At 44.4% G+C, this 20049-nt stretch overlaps 1 protein-coding gene across 2 annotated transcripts in view; it reads left to right on the top strand.

Moving 5' to 3' along the window:
• The window catches only part of SEC61G (SEC61 translocon subunit gamma), a 192924-nt gene that overhangs the window by 170991 nt on the left and 1884 nt on the right, over positions 1-20049 (top strand). The window contains exons 1-2 of one of the 2 annotated variants that reach the window (XM_069859761.1): positions 18081-18145; positions 19648-19747. In XM_069859761.1, the coding sequence (XP_069715862.1) occupies positions 19654-19747 (94 nt within the window). In that variant the 5' untranslated portion in view covers positions 18081-18145; positions 19648-19653. Of the gene's footprint in view, positions 1-18080; positions 18146-19646; positions 19748-20049 lie in introns of those variants that run through there. The other variant, XM_069859762.1, reaches the window with a different exon arrangement.

Genomic DNA, 20049 nt, shown 5'->3' with positions numbered 1-20049 from the left:
CATTCTGCTACCCACTGTCCCAGAAATGGGGGATGCGAGGTATGCAACGCTAACATTGACATGGAGGTGCATGTAACCAGAAATATATGTTCATGTATGTATTTGGGATGAGCTGCAGAAAAGTGCTTAGAAATCCGTTGTTTATTAACATCTTGTGCCTGGTGTCAGGGTTTACCTGTTACATTGCTTATACTGACCCTAAAAGTTTAGCTCAAAGATTGCTGGTTACTTGCCATTAATAAATGAATAGGCCCCTCTAGGTCTGATTTAGAACATACGAGTTGACTAGTTTTCCCCTGAAACAGCAATAGCCTGAGCCTCAGTAGACTGGTGAAGCTCACATGGATATTTGACTCACAAGGGCTGGTGCTTCTACTCAGATGGATGAATTGCTGTGGGCATTAGAACACCTTCAATTTCACTGTTGCAGCACCTACACCCCATGATATTTAGCTCCATGAAAGCAGCAGGTACCCAGCGATGCCTGAAATAAACTTCTGGCAAACATGTATACATTTATCAGTCATGATTTGCTCTTTTATTTTGAAAAATTGCAGGAAAGATCCCCTGACAGAATTATGACTTCACAACTCACAGCTGTTATTCATGCTCTCTCAAATGTCACCAATAGCTGCTAGGGTAGCCAAATGCAGTACTATAACACGATATTAAGCTCGGTTGTAAACAGACAAAAGTTGTTTCCAAACAATGGTATAAAAGGCAATAAAGCTGAAATAACCCTGAGCATTTTAAGATCTAAAAGGATATAAATCAGTTGAATTTTTATGGGATGAGATGCATATGAGAACAGAAAACTTCAGTTATCCAAATGTAATTCTTATGTGTCTGTCTGAATAAATTTAAGGTTTTCAAGTGCTGTTTGTGTTTTCAAGTGTGCTTCTATGCAATGCTGGCATTCCTGGTTCTTACATTTAACATTCTCAGAAAGACAGGTGCCCCTTCACACAGTGCCCTGGGGTCTGTCACCTCTGTCACTTCAGAACGGCCACAGGCACACTGACAGTCACATCCAGAAAGGGATGTCTTAGGACACAGAACCAGACCTGAAGGCACCTCCTGTGCGAGTTCATGTCACGCAGCACTCAGGTTAGCAGCCATGCTGACCTGGCTGGCAAGAGGAACATACATGCTTGCCTTGGGGCAGTCAAATGATTCCAACTGTTCTTTCCAGCATCTGGAAATATCTTTGATCAGTGAAAAAGCATCAATTCTTGCAATGCAAACACCTAAAACTCAGAAACATTTTATGATACACTTTGAGAAACATAATCACTACCACAAAGGATGGTAACCCAAACATCTACTTCCAAATACACAGTCTGATTCGTACAGTCTGCAATGGGTCTCCATTCCCCATCTTTTGTTTCCTTCAGTGTCAAGAAATTAATACCTGAACCTGTCTTAGACTCCTTAAATTCCAATAAAATCTAAACTTGGATTTTTCTGAAAGGAGTACCTGGAAACGTAATCAGAAAGGGACACTGGAGAAAGCATTTGAAGGCCAAAGGCTGGATGATCACATTTTGGGCTGCTTATGTCCATTTGTCGGGACATATTAACAGCCAGTCTCGTAAAAGCAAACTTTACTGGGATGGGCAATGTTTTCCAAACGTGCAACTCTATCCATATACCTCGAAGGCGTGGGCTGGTGCCAGAGAAGCTGTCACAACAGCCCTGTTTTCTGTGGAGTCATGTGAACAATGAGTCCTATAGGGTGGAGACGGTGCCGAACGTCTTGCTGGTGCTAAATAAGGTCAATGAGAAGTTTCTCTCCACCCCTGGCAGATGGAAAAACTCCCAAGTGGAGGGTAGCCAAGAAGCATTCCACAGAATATGAATGCCAGCTAACTTTCTACTCTGAAACAGATCCTTCTTCACCGATATTTGGAGATGCCAAAACATTGCAGCCACAAAATTTCCCCAGCACCACAGTTTAAGTTTGGCACAGGCAACCTATCAGTAGAATAGAGGAAGTCACCATTGCTAGATGACCTTTAAAAAGCAATGTCTTGCAAACTCTAAATTTTCAATGAAAAATTCTGAAAGATAGCTATAGTTGGCTTAGTACCCTGACGATCCATCCGGAGGAGCTCAGTTTGAAAGTGCCCAGGAGCTGATAAACTAACCATTAGATAGCTTACATGTTGACAGACCTTGGAGCTGTCAGATGCTCTGAAATTGTCTGTCCCCTTCCAGGCTCTAGCTCCTGAGACTAGCTGGGACAGTACTGGACCAAACACCTCTAGCTAAAGGTAGCTAGAAACTGAATTTCGTAAAATGGCACTACCTGTGGCTAGCAGGGTAGCATTTATTAATGCTACCTTACTTATTAGTAGAGTCTGGGATTAAGGAATAGAATAAAATATCTTCCACTCCATGGACTGTTCCAAAGACTTGGGGCTATGTTTGATGAGGGTGACAGCATTTCAGCCAGCTCCAAGATAGTTCATGAGTCTAAAGATAAAGATCATCCTGCAATCAACCTATAAGGGTGTAGAGTCGGACTATGTGTGTCTCTTTGCCTTAAACATTTTGTCTGGGGACCAGGTTTTCTGTAGTGCCAGGTTCAACAGAAGGGCAGTGCAGGAGAAGGCATAGCTCTCCCTCGTTTTGCTGAAGATCGGGACACAGAGCCGACTTTGGTGGGGGAAGGGGATGCAGCGATGGCTGCTGCCCCTGCTGCCCCACCCTCTCCCTTCTTTCAACCCGCCAGACAGCCCAGGCCAGACCCACTAAAAAGACACTTGTAGATGGGGGACAGACAGGCCTTATAAAAGGACTCTCAAGGAACCAGGCAGAATGCAGTCTCGCTCTCACCCACACACTTTGATCAGGCCAGCCTGGACCATGCGGCCTGGAAGAAGCTGCTGCATGTGTTCCCGAGAACTGCTGCTGCCATTGATTTGGTGATTTCTTTCCTTCTTTCTCTCTCTTTTTTTCTTTGTGTCCCCCTGGAGCTTGGAGCACCGTCACCTGCACCGTGACCGAGCCAACTGCACATCGCTGGATTCGTGGCGGTGGTAATTAGCTGCGCCTCCACTGTTTTCTTGCTTAGGGATTCTTACTTTTCTTTCCTTTTCTCTCTGTCCTATTACTGTTATCAGTTGTTCTAGAAAATAAAGCTTACAAGATTGTACGGCATCTGACCTCATTTGTGTCTTAATCTCACTCTTGGGATCGTTTAAGAACCCTCCCTGATATTGGATCGGGACAAAGGGTAATTAAGAGCCAGAGAAGACAGAAAAATCTCTGCACGCAGTACTGCCTTGAAGGGTCAGCAGAGAGTTTGAAACCAACGCAGACAACACTGTAAATGATTTTAACAACAGCTATCTGATAAGCAAAATGTACAGATAAAAAATGCAATGCTTGAGGGCTACTAGTAAGGCAGGCCAAGGCCACATGACTAATTAACCACCAACAGGAGACTGAGCCCAGATCTAATGCCTAGAAATAAGGTGAAGTCCCGGGAGTTCCGAGAAAAGAAAGCAAAAATGCCCCTAAAAATGAAGAGGAACTGAAAGGTAAGTGCAAGACCCCACCCTTCCATTTGAGCTGCATGGTGGGTGGGTCCACATTTCAGACTGAAAGGATTGACCTCATTAACAGACCCGACAGAAAATCAACAAGCTTCAGTGCTTGTTCACAGATACCCCTATAATGCAGCTGTACATTTAGACAAAGCACTTGGGAGTAGGATGATGTTTTTAAATGACATAAAGGAGACTCACCTCATAGAAAAGGTGGGAGTTATATTTAAGAACTTTTAAAGTCCAAAAGGAAGCCCATCCTACTTCATATTGCAATAGATCAGTGGTTGCTTCTTAATTGTAAGACTGGAACAAACTGGTGTTTGCCATTTATTTCCAGAGTAGATCGCTACCCATATGAAATCTGCAAAGGATGCCGAATGTGGTTCGTTATCTCTCCATAAGAGAGGACATGGAGCCTAGGAGATCCCATATTACTCAAGTCCTCTCAAGCTCTTGGGGCCTATTCAATTCTCGTCCATCTAGAAAAACTTCACAGAGGTTATTTATTTGATAAGCCACTGCCCCCCTCTCAGGCTGCTGCCCTGGGAAGTGAGGCATTCACTGCTCCAGGGTAAAAGAACAGAGAAAGTCATTTAGATATTTTCTGTGTACCATATTTTGCAGCTATTTAAAACACTTGAAGCCTTATTAACATGACCACTCTCAATCCATGACAAGCTACAGAATGCCATTAAGATCAGAACTACAAAGCTGTTGATGTAATAAAAGACCCTAACTTACCTAATTGAAGCTGTATATTTTAAAGGCCAAAGGTATCAATAATGTTGAAACGACAATAACAAGGATTAGTCAGCCCTTAAAGGCCCTACATCTATAAAGCAGACAGAAGCCTTTGATTTCCCAGCATTTAATATCATTTTAATAGCTTAATGATTAACACAAAATTAATTACACCATGTCTGGTGGCCAATATGCTAGTTAAATTCATGTCTATAAATGATTTGAAGGAGTCTAAATGTTGGTCTATCTACACTGCAGCCCCAAAGGAATAATGAGAACCTCTCCAAACGCACTGATTAGCCACCGTAGATACTGAAGTCAAAGCTGGGATACTGACCACCAAGCATCTTTATCCGGCACCCAAGATAGACAAGGCCCCTGAAGATACACCACTTCCTTCAGTTGTGCTATCTAAATAATCTAGGGAGACAGAAACAAATGACAGTGCTGTACCCTGAGTCAAAGGATGGTTTTGCTTTGCAATTTAATTGCCAAATGGGGATAATACAGAAGTACAGCAAGAACTATTAGAAGAAAATGAAACAAAAATAGTTGTGGTATCTTTACATTGTAACCAGTCCTTCACTGCTTTGCTTTGCATTTTCTCTGGCTCCTCTTTTTTTTTTTTTTTTTAAAACTACACTACAAAACATACCTGAATTTTCCCTGGCCCCATCACTGTAGGGAAGCACAGAGTAACACCTCCTTATCTTAGTCCTGCTGGTAGGATGTGCCAGGGAAGGTCATGGAACTGTTCATCTTGAGTGCTATCACACAGCACCTGCAAGAGAACTGGGTGATCAGGCCCAGTCAACATGGGCTCAGGAAAGGCAGGTCCTGCCAAAATAACCTGCTCGCTTTCTACAATAAGGTGACCCACTTGCTGGATAAGGGAAAGGCTGTGGATGTAATCTACTTGGAGTTCAGTAAAGCCTTTGACACAGCTTCTCACAGCATTCTGCTCAAGAAACTGGCTGCCACTGGCCTGGACAGGCGCACAGTCTCCTGGGTGCAAAACTGGCTGTATGGTTGGGCCCAAAGAGGTGCGGTAAATGGAGCTAAATCTAGCTGGAGGCCAGTCACAAGTGGGGTTCCCCAGGGCTCAGTGCTGGATTGAGTCCTGTTCAATATCTTTATCAATGACCTGGATGAAGGCATTGAATGTACCCTTGGCAAATTCATGGACAACACTAAGCTGGGAGGAAGTGTGAATCTGCTGGAGGGTAGGGAGGCTCTGCAAAGGGATCTGAACAGGCTGGACCACTGGGCTGAGACCAACAGGATGAGGTTCATCAAGGCCAAATGCCAGGTCCTGCACTTGGGGCACAACAACCCTATGCAGTGCTACAGACTAGGAGAAGAGTGGCTGGAAAGCTGCCAGGAGGAGAGGGACCTGGGGGTGTTGGTTGACAGCGACTGACCATGAGCCAGCAGTGTGCCCAGGTGGCCAAAAAGGCTGACAGCATCCTGGCTTGTATCAGAAACAGCGTGGCCAGCAGGACCAGGGAAGTGATTGTCCCCCTGTACTCAGCACCGACAAGACCACACTTCGAATACTTGAAGGTTCAGTTCTGGGCCCCCCGCTACAAGAAGGATGTTGAGGCTCTGGAGCATGTCCAGAGAAGGGCACCAAAGCTGGTGAAGGGTCTGGAGAACAAGTCTTATGAGGAGCAGCTGAGGGAACTGGGGTTTGTTTAGCCTTGAGGAGGCTGAAGGGAGACCTTATCACTGTCTACAGCTACCTGGAAGGAAGTTGTAGAGAGTTGGGTGCTGGTCTCTTCTCCCAAGTGATAGAACAAGGGGGAATTGCCTCAAGCTGTGCCAGTGGAGGTTCAGATTGGACATTAGGAAAAAAATTTTCACCGAAAGGGTCATCAAGCACTGGCATAGGCTGCCCAGGGAGGTGGTTGAGTCACCTTCCCTGGAGGTATTTAAAAGATGGGTACATGAGGTGCTTAAGGATATGGTTTAGTGGCAGATAGGTACAGTTGGACTCAATTATCTCAGAGGTCTTTTCCAACCTAGTGATTCTATGATTCAATGAAACAAAGCTGTTGTCCCTAAGCACCATACATCTTCCCAGAAGCTAACTAAGGGATAGTTAAAAGCAGGATACTCTTTTACAGTGAAAATAAGGCTTAAGGATGAGTGGGGACTGAGTAGGCTAAAGAAATGGTTACAGACAGGGTGCTTGTAAATGAGCTGCAGTTGAACAGTTATGAGCATCGTCTGTTTTTGCCTGGTATGGTTAAAAATGTGGAGAAACTATGCAGCCTTTTTAGCCCAGAAAAATCTCTCAGGCCATGTTTATCAATGACATTGTTATATTACATATGGTTTATTATTTTACAGTATTAGGTACTTAAATGTATAGTTTTATGCAAGAAGAGAGAAATATTTAATTCAACAAACTCCAAAGAGGCGGACAATAATATCTTGTGATATCAATTTCACAGTTTGACTTAGCATTAGGTTCTAATCAGGATTACAGTTCTCACAGGCCTGGAGGAGGGATTTTTACTCTGACTGCATAAACCCAGAATAATGAAAATTAATGATTTATACTTATGAAATACATAAAAGATCAAGTTCTCTGCTGCAGGTAATAAGGAAAAGTGCTGTTGACTGCACTTGGAAGCTTTAATATTACAAATGACAGTACGAAACATCTGCCAGGCATGTTTAAAATGAATTTTATAAAGGTATGCCAGATTTCATTCACATTATGCACCATGAATTAACTAGAAACAAGATATACAATCCAACTGATATCAGGATGGCAGTGTGTCCACACATTAAGACATATACAAGGTTCAAAGTGCAGTTTGCAGATAATCAATCGGGCAAAATTATTTCATACTTGACTAATTTAGCTAACAATTTCAAAAAAGTGCTAATTAAAAAATGCCTGGGGCTGTCATTTGCTTCCCATGAAATGTTTCTATGTAATTATTAAAGAAAGTATTTGGACTGGTTCAGGAGATGGAGAACAGACACAAACTTACTGTAGTGTCAGCAAAACTCACTTTTGAAACTTCCTAAATCTGATTACTCCAACATTTTGGAGTTTCACAATGCTAACTCCGTGACTGAGAGAAAGTGATATCTGGGTAATAAAGGCATTGCAAAGTGCTAGATCCTCAGGTATTTATTTTTTAAACTAACACCAGCTTTCAGGCTTCGGCTCTTCTCTCCAATGATGCAAGTAATTGATTTTTATCTTACTGGGAAAGGAGATATGAGAAACAAGATTTACAAATATTTAATTGCTTCCTCCAATTGCAACCGTTACTGATGGAGTTAAAGAACTATTGGCAATTTTGTGTTGAAAAACTGCTGCATACGTTTGTACCAGCTGAATAGAAGATTATTCAAATCCTTTGCACCAATAAAGACTTGGAGCATTACTGGTGAGATAAATAAGCAGAGTAATCCACTGAGCCTTATTATTCCCTACGCATGATCAAATAATCTCACCAGGCTTGCTGCAGGTTTGGACAACAGTGAGAAAAGTTTACAGCTTCTTCATGCTGTGAAAAACAGTTTCTCCCTCAGTGTGCCCATTTGCATGTGAGCAGAATCGTGCACTCAACCACTGACCAAGCAAAACTGCTAATATTCTCAGGTCATTCTCAAGATGTTTTTAAAGGACCTACAGTTCAGAGATGCTGTGTCTGCTCGATGAACAGTAGGTTCCATCAAGGTTCCTCAGACTGAGCACCTAGAAAATGAAATAGTCAAAAATCCCAGATCCATTAAAATTTCTTTTTAGATAACACACAAAGTGAAGATTTATGAAGGCAGAAAAGAAGGAAGGGGACATTTAAAAACACCTTCAAAAGAGGTAGGAAAAAGGTACATTAAAAAAAGAGAAAGTTTGCAATTTTAGTTCATGAATGTTCTGCATCCCTCTAAAACCTTCCAGAGCTGATTTTCAGTTCTCCTCTGGATGTTTTTATGCCCAAGTTATTAACATATTTACAGTATGTTTCCAAGGCATTCATTGTGAAACCACAGGCTCTTAGCGCGCCTGAAGCACACAGCTCCTGCCCAAACCAGCGACAAATCAGTGCCTCTTTGGCACAGGCATTTGGCAATATTCAGAAGACCTCAACAGTACTCCAAAATGTGAACACATAATAGCTTAATCTGTGCCAAAGGCAAATGTCCTACTTAATCTGAAAGACAGGAGCAGCCAACCAACTTTACATAGATCAGTTGGAAAAAAAGATGTCAAAACCCCCTAGGGGCTAGTATGCTATTGCCCTTTTCAGCAGTAAGAAGCTTTTCTTCTGTCTGTCCACCTTGAAAGTTTCAGCTGCTTACTCTGCCCTATCTATCAGATGGCTCCCGTTCTTATAAAGCAGTTGCTCTCAATTTATGCCATGTTTTTACAGTTTTCCACAAGGGAAAAGCAGAAAAACCTACTTTTAACCTTCATAGAAAGAGATGGCATTCTGGCCCAACACTCCTAGACAGCTGGGATTTTGGACATGCAATAAAATAGCTTTTATACTAAAAGACATATCATAATAGCAGGACTGGGGTCCACCTCAGCTGACCCCACTACCAGGACAGAACAGCCACCTTGAAGTAGGAGGTGTATTAAAACATCACAGAAAGAAAATACAGTTTTAGTTTATTGCACTTCTAAAATAACAGAAAGGGGTAGAGAGTATGCTTTACAAACTGAAATAAGTGCAAATTTTTCAAAACAAAGTAAAACAAGATCTCATTCTAACAGCAAGGCTTTTAATTATAGTTTTGACACGACAGCCATGCACTGATGAACTGCTTGCTCATGGTTACTGAAAAAATTGGTTGCCCTGTTCTCTTGGCTTGAAGTAGATAGGGACCATGTTCAATATACTTGAAAAGATGATTTGCTTCCATTTTTTGCTGCTATGTCTGTATCCACTATATGGTTGAGTCTTATTTATAATACATGCAATCATTGCATATTTATTTTGAAAGCCATTTCTTAATGCCTGAATACACACAAAGCACCTGAAAAGTTTCTGCTGACATAAAATGTAATTCTGCTAGAAAAAGAAAGCTATCACTTAATTTTTAATCAAACTTTGTCCCAAGGGGGTTAAAAAAATATCTTAGAATCATAGAATCACCAGGTTGGAAAAGACCCACTAGATCATCGAGTCCAACCATTCCTATCAAACACTAAACCATGCCCCTCAGCACCTCGTCCGCCCATCCCTTAAACACCTCCAGGGAAGGTGACTCAACCACCTCCCTGGGCAGCCTGTTCCTGCGCCCAATGACCCTTTCTGTGAAAATTTTTTTCCTAATGTTCAGTCCGGGCTGTGGTGCCATCTCCCACCTTCTGCTGCTCCACAGGCCTCCCAGGAAGGTCTCCTGGCTGCAGCAAAGTTCCTGGGCTGGAAACTGCCCAAAGATATCGTCCAGCTGAAGCTGCTGTGCCTTCTTGGAGAGTGCTTGGTGAGAAGAACCTCCAGACCCTAGGGCCCAGGCTGGACGAGAGCTGCCCCACATGTCTGGGGTGTGGGTCTCACCCACCTTGCTCCAGCCTGGAGCCCACAGCCTTGCTCCCTGGCCTCAAGAACAGAGCCCCCCAAGGGTTCTTCTCCACGTTCTGTGGGAAGGAGGGAGGGGTCCTAACAACAGGGGATACGAGGTGGAGGGACTGGGGTGGCCAGCTGGGAAGGGACTGGAACATGCCCGTACTCTTTTGGTCTCTCCAGCTGAATCAGGACAAGAAGAGGGCTGTGGACTACTTAAACCACAGCCTGCAGTACCTGAATGATCCTCAGGATGTAGTGCGAGAGGCAGCTGTGACGTTCCTTGGTGAGCCACCACCCCTTGGTGCCTCTTTGGGGCCACCCTTGTCCCCGTACCCACCATGGAACTAGGGAGCAAGGGGGATCTGATGGAGCTCTGTCCCTAGCACTTGCTGCTCAGCCCTTGAAGGATCAAATCACGGAGAAGATGTCAGAGATCTGCAAAGGTGAGGAGGGGCAAGGTGGGGTTGGCTGGGGCTGGTGGAACAGGGGATGGGGTTCCACCATGCCAGGTTCTGCTCCAGGGAAGCCTGTGTGGGGCAGTTGGAGCACTCCCGCCCAACAATTATCTTGATGGGGCTGGTGGGGTCTGGAGGGGATGCTTGGAGGTCTCTGTAGACACTGGGCTTCATCTCAGCTCTGGTTTTCTCCATCACAGCCCTTCAGCACCTCAAAAATGACACCTCGACCTCAGTCTTTAATGTGACAAATCAGGCCATCCTCATGCTGAGCCCTCGCAGCAAGGACCGAAGAAAAGAAAGCCAACTGCGAAGGATCTTCTGGTGCTGGCGCTGAGCCAGGCAGAGGGGCAGCGTTCCTTGGGAACACGGCTCCTTTACAAGAAAGCTGGAGGAAGAACCTTAGAATAATAAAGTAGTTGGGTTGGAAGGGTGTGACACCCCAAGTTAGACAGAGTAGGACCCAGAATTGTATTTAAACATTTAGTTTATTAGCTAAAATGTTACAATTCTAAGTCAAGAATATAAGCTTAGGTCTAGAGCAATATTAGCATCCTATAAGGGTTTGAAAAAGGACTGTATGACCCGTACAGAGTTCAGTCATTAAAGTCTTTAGATGTTTCCTTGAAGCTGCTGCGAGTGAAGTTTCTGCAAATGCGCTGGTGCTCGTGGATTGTTGACGATGTCGGTGGGGGATCTCAGACCAGCTGAGAGGGAGCTCCCATTTGTGCTTGCTCCTCTCATTCTCTTATAGTCCCTTCTGGAGTGATAATATCTGGGGAACAACTTTCTTTACAATTAAAGACTGAGGCAAAGAAAGCATTAAGTACCTCAGCCTTTTCCTCATCCCCTGTCACCGTTGCTCCTTCTGCATCCAACAGGGACTGTATGGTCTCCCTAGTCCTCCTTTTATTGTTAATTTATTTATAGAAAGGGTTTCTATTATCTTTCACAGACTTAGCCAATCTAATTTCTAGTTGGGCCTTAGCCCTCCTGATTTTTTCCCTGCATGACCTCATTTCCCTCCTGTAGTCCACCCAAGAGGCTTGTCCCTTCTTCCAAAGCTCATAGACATTTCTCTTCTTTTTGATATCTCTCAAAATCTCCCTGCCCAACCAAGCTGGTTTTTACCCCCACCGGCTCTTTTTCTGGAACATGGGGATGGCTTTCTCCTGAGCTGCTAGGATTTCCTTTTTTGAAGAGCTCCCAGCCCTCGTGCCCTCCCTTGCCCTTGACTGTCTCCCATGGGACTTTGCCAACCAGCCTTCTGAACAGTCCGAAGTCTGCCCTCTGGAAGTTTAGTGCTACTGACCTGCTAATCCCCCTCTTCACCTCACCTAGAACTGAAAACCCCATCATCTCGTGATTGCTTTGTCCAAGGCGTCCTCCTACCACCACATCCCCCTCAAGGCCTTCTCTGTCCACAAACAGCAGGTCCATGAGGGCACCTTCCCTTTTTGGTTCACCCACCAGCTGTGCGAGGAAGTTGTCTTCCACACACTCCAGGAACCTCCTGGACTGCTTCCTTTCTGCTGTATTGTACTTCCAGCAGATATCTGGAAGATTGAAGTCTCCCATGAGAACAAGAGGCATCGATCTAGAGACTATCCCCAGCTGTTTACAGAAGAGCTCATCAGCTGCTTCTTCTTGGCTGGGTGGTCTGTAAGTCTTAAGGTTAAGACTATTTCCAATTTTAATTTAGCTTTCTTTAAAAAAAATCACAGGTGGTAATTAGTATTTACTGACATACTAGTTGTGTTATTATGAGGAATTGAGTAATTTGTTCTGTATCATACACAAAAATCTTCAGGTGGACACTGCAAAGGTGAGGACAAGGCTTGTCTCATCAGTCACCATTTACCAGAACAATATTTAAAGAAAACATTCTCTGGACCATTATTTATCAAATTTACTTTTCTTATCACTTTATTTTTGTTGGAAGAGCCCCAAAATAGTGGGAAAATTATGTTAACTAGCATAAAAGACCCAAACTGCAAAGTTAAAAAGTGGTGAACCTCAAATAAAGAATTGATAATTGGCTAAAATAAAGAGAAATCATAGCCATCAGGGGCAGTGTAAAGCCAAAACAATATCATAAGCATTGAATCAGAGAAATTATTAAGTATTTGATTTTTCTTTACCCCTCAGACCTGTACAGCTGATCGAGGCAAACCTGTTCTTCTGTTAACCTCCCTATATTGTTTTTGATATCTAGAAACCTTATCTTCAGATCTTTTTAGCTGGAGGCATCATTTAGTGAGGACATTTTAGTATACTGCCCTTGTTCATCTCATACTGCATCTATCATTATTTAGATGCAAATCTTCCGAGTGCACTCACTAGGTCTTTCAAATGAAATTGAATATGGACTTTGTTTAAAAGATCATCTTTAAAATTATACATGATAAAACTAACACTGGTAAAAATCTATTTTAATAACACTCCTCTCTCATCCCCACATTTCACTTCCATTGAATATTAAGCAGCACAAATCAAAAAATGGGGTTCGTTGACTGCTGCAGACTAGTGACATTTGCTTTCACAACCATGGCATTAAAGCCTGATCTAGCAGCATTTCTATAATTAATGAGGCTAACCCAAAGACATGGACCACAAACACTTCATCATTTCCTTCTGAATCCCAAATCTGAGTTATCATTTCCTTCCTAACATTAATTCCTCATTTATGTTCTTCCCCTGCATCTGTACAGCTACTGAGAAGGGAAATCATCTTTCTTCCCATCATAAATCATGTAGATGTGCTTATCAAGTCCAAACAGAGGCACAGGGTCATTTAGGAGAACAAAAACTTAAAACAATTTTTAAATGTCAGAAGCACATAGATATTCCAAAGGTTCCTCAAGTTATAAATTAATCAAACATATTTACGATAATGTAAGATTAAGAAATAAAAGGTCCCATATATCTTAGCAATTTCTAAAGACTGATTTTTATGGTCATTTATTCATCAGATAACACCAACAGTCAAGTGATGGATCGTTAGCAGTCAATGGGGCTACTGTGCTGCGTTTGCAAATCAGAGGAGACATGTATCCATAGCACTGCGCAAGAGGCTGTTCTGTCCAAGGAGGTCTCCTAATGTCTTTCCCACACCATCACCTTGCCTTCTCCTCTCCCTCTCCCAGCTCTGCACTCTCCCCTTTTTTGGGTTCTAAATCTCACATTGCTGTGTGGTCTTTTTTCTCTGCTCTATCTGTTTTCTGTCCCAGACCATACCCAGACGCCTGCTGCCTGCAGTGGTCCGCCTTCCTTGCATATGCAAGTCCACAAACAGCCACCCTCCCAGTTTTCTTAGCCTTTTTATTTGCCTTCGCTGCTTCTCAGGATAATTATTTTCCCCACAAATTTGCAAGGGCAAGTCAGATTCTGTCCCTCAAACAATCTATCCCTCCCAAAAACTCTCCTAGGAAAGAGACTGATCTTTTGCCTTGCCTCATTCCAATCCCATGCTGTCTTGTGCCCTGCCACAAGGAAGGCCTTTGGAGACTCCAGGCAGAGCACTAGCTGTGCCTTCTGCCCACCTGCTCACCCCTCTGGCCTTTCCTTGATTCCTGCTGCCCATCATGGGATGGGAAGGAGACAGATCAGCAAGACCCCACATCCCAAATGTATCACCTTTTCTGCAGCCACAGGAGATCATAGAATCATAGAATCACCAGGTTGGAAGAGACCCACCGGATCATTGAGTCCAACCATTCCTATCAATCACTAAACCATGCCCCTCAGCGCCTCATCCGCCCATGCCTTAAACACTTCCAGGGAAGGTGACTCAACCACCTCCCTGGGCAGCCTGTTCCAGTGCCCAATGACCTTTTCCACAAAATATTTTTTCCTAATGTTCAGCCTAAACCTCCCCTGGCAGAGCTTGAGGCCATTCCCTCTCATCCTGTCCCCTGTCACTTGGGAGAAGAGGCCAACATCCTCCTCTCCACAACTTCCTTTTAGGTAGTTGTAGAGAGCAACAAGGTCTCCCCTCAGCCTCCTGTTGTTCAGGCTAAACAACCCCAGCTCTCTCAGCCATTCCTCATAAGGCCTGTTCTCCAGCCCCCTCACCAGCTTTGTCACTCTTCTCTGGACACGCTCCAGAGCCTCAACATCCTTCTTGTGCTGAGTGATCTACCAGGATCACTACATCAAAGTATTTTCTTCAAAGACAGGGGCAGTACTCCTTAAAATAATAAAAGCAGACTGCCAGGTCTCTCCACTCCAGCATGCAGAGAGAAGAGCGCCCTACCTTGAGCTGCTGCTGAGTCCAGGCAGCACCAAGCCCCAAAGAAGCTTGAGCTGGAGCAGACACTCTGCTCTTCTTGCTTGCCTGGGTTGGGGCCAGACAGTAGGGAAAAATGGGGTTTGCCTCCTGCACAGAAGCTTGGAGGCCCATTCAGAGAGAGCTACTACTCTGTCCTCCGTGTGCCACTCAGGGATTCCACATGTGGCATCTCAGCATGAGCCTGAGCTTCCTCTCACACTGATGGTTGTGTCTTTTCCCTCTCCAGATGACCTTCTGCTGTTTGCTGCAACTGCTGACAGCTCTCTCACTGCCAGTCACCCAGCAATGCTCTGTAGCTTCCATGGGATCTACCATGGGGCAGGCCAGCAGCATGGAACGGAAGAGGCTAAGTGGAGATTCATCTTGCTCCTCCTTCTAAGCATTGCCATAAACATCCAGATCTGGGTGCATGGATGTTACACAACAGCCTAATGTGCCAATAGTTAGAAACAGATATTTATCTCACACGTCCTCCATAGGACAAGAAACAAACTACAAATCAAAACATGCAAACAAGCGAAGTAAAACTATTATCAAAAGAATTCTCTCATCCTTGGATTGAACAATAGGATGGGGAAAAAGCCAAAACATGTGGTTCTAGTTTATGCAAAATGAATATCCAGAAGCATGTCAGCACTAGCACACTACAATGTAGCATAACAACTGTCTTTTCTCTGTTTAGAGAATGGTTATTTACTGCTTGGATATTGTCATAAATGCAGACTTGTAAAACTGTCAAGAAAATTTACATGTGCAAACACACCTCTTTCTTCCCCAACTTTGGATGGACCATAAGGAACTAGAAACAAAACACTCTAGCAATAGTCTAGCCTTTGATTAAAAAATACACGCATGGGAGATGCAAGCTTTTTGGCATCTTCTGTAAACACAGATGACTCTTCGTAAATACATACATCACATAGTTGCCCTGAAGTCTAAATAAGAATACATTAATTCAAGGTCACTAAAAAAACCCAGATATTGGAAAAGAGTTTGAGGAAGAACAGTAAATCCTGTCTATGCACAAAAGTGGAGTCTGCCTCAACCTCAAGCTGCTGAAGTCCAGACTTGCAGCCTTGCAGGGAAAGAAGAGAGATCATCACGGGAGAGTGAGGGACAGCTGAGGCAGGGGACAATCCATATCTTATAACCCACCACAGACAACGGATGGTAGCAAACCCACAACAACAAAGTCACATTTTTTAAGCCAGGCAGTAAGCACTTGCTAGGATTCTCCAGTGTTTCTCCACAGGAAAAGTAATGTAACAGAGAATTGAAGGAGGGAGGCAGCAAATGCTTTTTAATCATAAGCTAATGCAACCAGAAGTCTATGTCATTAATTGTTTCACATATGTGTGTCCTCTTAATTCAGGTTAATTTTTTTTCAATCACTGCCATTTGCCTACAGGAACAGAGCACTGTGGAAACCACTCCTATGCAGTGATCGTTCGCAGCAAGGCTTATCATGCAACATATTTCCTCTATTGGTTAAGTCTCTAGCATTTATCTGTGACACTGAAGGGAAAAGGCAAACAAAACAAATAAACCAAAAAAACCCCGTCAAAGTCAACCTCCACACACTGACTTCTCATGCAGAGGACCAACAACCTGCTCTGCCCCACCATGCACTGCAGACTATGCCTATCAGGACCTCAACTGCTTTCCATAGGGATCTTCCTCTCCCTCAGTGGTGAGACTACACATCCTTACAGACTGCAAAGTGGCCTCAAAAGTGAGATATAAATGATACACTTATCTGTTGTAGGAGGCTTAACTGACTCTGTGATCTTTCCGTGCTTGTATGCCAATGGAAAACATCCAGAAGAATCTGGCCACCAAAATTACAGCCCCATCTGAAGCATAATACTAGATGAGGTCTGATTCAAAGCAAATTCCAATTCAAAGTCAGGCTTTTGGAGAAAACTTGTAGAGAGCCCAAGGCAATGACCTCTGCAAAGCCAAAGAGAAATCTCATATTTGAAGATCAGTGATACTGTGGGACCTACCCTGTGGGCAAAGACAAGGAAGGTATCTGCCTAAAAAATCTGTGGAATATTCAACAAACCCCTTACCGTCATGTGATGACACTTTACCTGTCATGAAGGCTGTCAGCAAAAAGTTAAGCCCAGAAAATATTTTGTGCACACTTAAAATCCAACTCCACTCCAGTGAGTTGAGCTCAGTAAGGCATTTGATTAATTTGACTGCAAAAGCTCCATAGCCTGACTAAATAATTAATAAGCTTTGGATACTCCATATACACTCAAAAGTGGCAGCCAACTAGGAATAGAGTTCAAGACTGAAAGTAATATCTAAAGCAAATTAAGGATAATAATCAATAAATGTTAGTTTTGTTCTTCCTTTACCTGTTGCATGATCCAATTTTCCTTTCAAAAACAGCAAGGAAGGACTCACTTTAGGCAGTGGCAGCCTCTTTTACTCCCTCCTGCAAGGAAGTGTTCTACATGGCACCCATAGTGCTAAAGTATAAACAGTTTTCCCATTTTTAAGTACTGTGCTGCACACTGCTCTACACAGAAAAGCCACAAGAGCCAATGTTTGCAAAGGTGATGATCTCCTGTTGTTCACAATGGCTCCAGCACTCCTACAAATCAATAGATGTCTAGCTCACGGGCAATCAGTCAATACGAACAAGTTTTTCATGTTGTTCCCTCCCCCCTTCACTGAACACCATTTTTCACAGGTCTATTGGTATCATCTTCCCTTTATTTTTTTGCTACAAGGTTCTTGGATGCCATATAATCTCCCCAGGGAAGTGGTAGATTCCTCTACACTGGACACTTTTGAGGCTCAGCTTGACAAGGTGCTGGGGCATCTCATTTAAACTCTGCATCACCTAAAAGGCTGGACAAGGTGATCCTCGAGGCCAATTCCAAGCTGGCATTCTAGGAACTGCAAGGAAAACTCATTTCATTGCCACAAACGCACAGAAGCACAGCCTGGGTAAATTACAAGCGGATCAACGAGTATTGGCTGGGTCACAGCCTCCCCTGGGGCAGCGTGCTGGCTGCCCACCCTGAGGTACCAGGGTCTCCCTCAGAGGGGATGGAGGGTACTGCAGCCCTGAACCCCAAGGGGGCTGGAGGGGTGCACCGGGCACTAGATGTGATACTGTGTTTCCACCTAGCTGCTGAGGTGAGGAGAGAAATAGAAAGGAAAGGGGGAAATAGAAAGGAAAGGGGAAAATAGAAAGGAAACGGGGAAGTAGAAAGGAAGGGGAGGAAACAGGGAGAAAGATGGGGAAATAGAGATAAATGGGGGAAAAGGAGAAGAAGGGGAGAAATAGAAAAGAAGGAGGAACAGAGAAGAAGGAGGGGGAACAGAGAAGAAGAAGGGGGGAAAAGAGAGAGGAAGGGGGGAAATAGAAAAACAGATAGAAGACAGGCAGAAGTAAAAAGAAAGACAAAGAAAGAAGAAAAGACAGACGCGCAGCAGGCGCCGCCCCGCTCGGAGCCCGCCGGAAGAGGCGCGGCCGCGCACGCGCGAGGCGCTGCATCCGCCCCCACCGCTCGGCGACGTGTCCTTCGCGCGGCGGCGAAAGCGGTAATGGCGGCGGGGCGGGGGGTCGCGGCGGTTTGGGCCCGGAGGGACCTTAAAGCCCGTCCAGTTCGAACCGCTGCTGTGGGCCGGGACACCTCCCACGGGATCAGGGGCTCACAGCCCCCTCTAGCCTGGCCTTGAACGCCTCTAGGGATGGGGCAGCCACCGCTTCTCTGGGCTGCCTGTGCCTGTGCCTCGCCACACCTCACAGGCTCTGCAAAGGGATCCGAGCAGACTGGACCTCTGGGCTGAGACCAGTGGGATGAGGTTCATCAAGGCCAAATGTCGGGTCCTGCACTTGGGGCACAACAACCCTGTGCAGTGCTACAGACTAGGAGAAGTCTGGCTAGAAAGCTGCCAGGAGGAGAAAGACCTGGGGGTGTTGGTTGGCAGTGACTGAACATGAGCCAGCAGTGTGCCCAGGTGGCCAAGGAGGCCAATGGCATCTCAGCTTGTGTCAGAAATGGCGTGGCCAGCAGGTCCAGGGAGGTTATTCTCCCTCTGTACTCGGCACTGGTGAGACCGCTCCTCGAATACTGTGTTCAGTTCTGGGCCCCCCGCTACAAGAAGGATGTTGATGCTCTGGAGCGTGTCCAGAGAGGAGCGTCGAAGCTGGTGAGGGGTCTGGAGAACAAGTCTTATGAGGAGTGGCTGAGAGAGATGGGATTGTTTAGCCTTGTGGAGACTGAGGGGAGACTTCATTGCTCCCTACAACTACCTGAAAGGAGGTTGTGGAGAGGAGGGAGCTGGGCTCTTTTCCCAAGTGACAGGGGACAGGACAAGAGGGAATGGCCTGAAGCGGCACCAGGGGTGGTTCACACTGGACATCAGGAAAAATATTTTCACAGAAAGGGTCATTGGGCACTGGAACAGGCTGCCCAGGGAGGTGATTGAGTCGCCATCCCTGGAGGTATTTAAAAGACGGGTAGATGAGATGCTGAGGGACAGGGTTTAGTGATTGATAGGAATGGTTGGACTTGATGATCCTGGAGGTCTTTTCTAACCTAGTGATTGTATGAAAACATTTCTTCCCAATATCTACTCTAAGTCTTCCCTCTTCGAGGTTAAAACTGTTTCCCCCATCCTATCCCTGCACTCCCTGATAAAAAGTCCCTCCCCAGCTTTCCTGTAGACTCCATTTACTACTGGAAGCTGCTCTGAAGTCTTGCCACAGGCTTTTCTCCAGGCTGAACAACTCTAAGTTTCTCAGCCTGTTCTCATAGCAGAGGTACTCCAGGCCACTGATCATCTGGACCCGCTCTAACAGATCCATGTCCTTCCCTGTGCTGAAGACTCCAAAACTGAACCCAGTATTCCAAGAGAGGTCTCACAAGACCAGGGTGGGAGAATCTACGAAGTGGAAGTATCTTAAGTCCAGTTAGGTTGGAGTATGACATTTTAAGTTATCTAAGGTCTTTACAAATCTCGTAGGTAATGGCTCATACTTCTGTAATTTGAAGATTCTCTATTTATATATAGACCACTAAATCCACTCCTCTTTGCAGGTAATCATGGATCAGGTAATGCAATTCGTGGAACCCAGCCGTCAGTTTGTGAAAGACTCCATACGACTTGTTAAAAGATGCACCAAGCCTGACAGGAAAGGTAAAGTACACAATAAAACAGAACACAATTCTTATTTCATCTCACGTCTTATCCATATCTTTCCATACATCACTTTTGTTGATTCAGTTGTTGAGAATAATGGTAATGGGTTTAGCTTTGGATGTAATAAACTTGAATGTGTCCATTTCTGGTATGTATGTAAGTGTGTGAATGGTATTAAAACTAACCTTATGAAATACGCTAAGTAGCTGAAATTAGCCATTTTGTGACAGGCAAGTAATAATTTTCATTTTATAGGTAAACTGATCTGAGAAGAAGTTGCATGCTTTTTGAAAAGACAA

This window comes from Phaenicophaeus curvirostris, chromosome 6, assembly GCF_032191515.1.
Source record: "Phaenicophaeus curvirostris isolate KB17595 chromosome 6, BPBGC_Pcur_1.0, whole genome shotgun sequence".
In the NCBI taxonomy this organism is placed as follows: Eukaryota; Metazoa; Chordata; class Aves; order Cuculiformes; family Cuculidae; genus Phaenicophaeus; species Phaenicophaeus curvirostris.
This window is presented reverse-complemented; position numbering and strand designations above follow the sequence as displayed.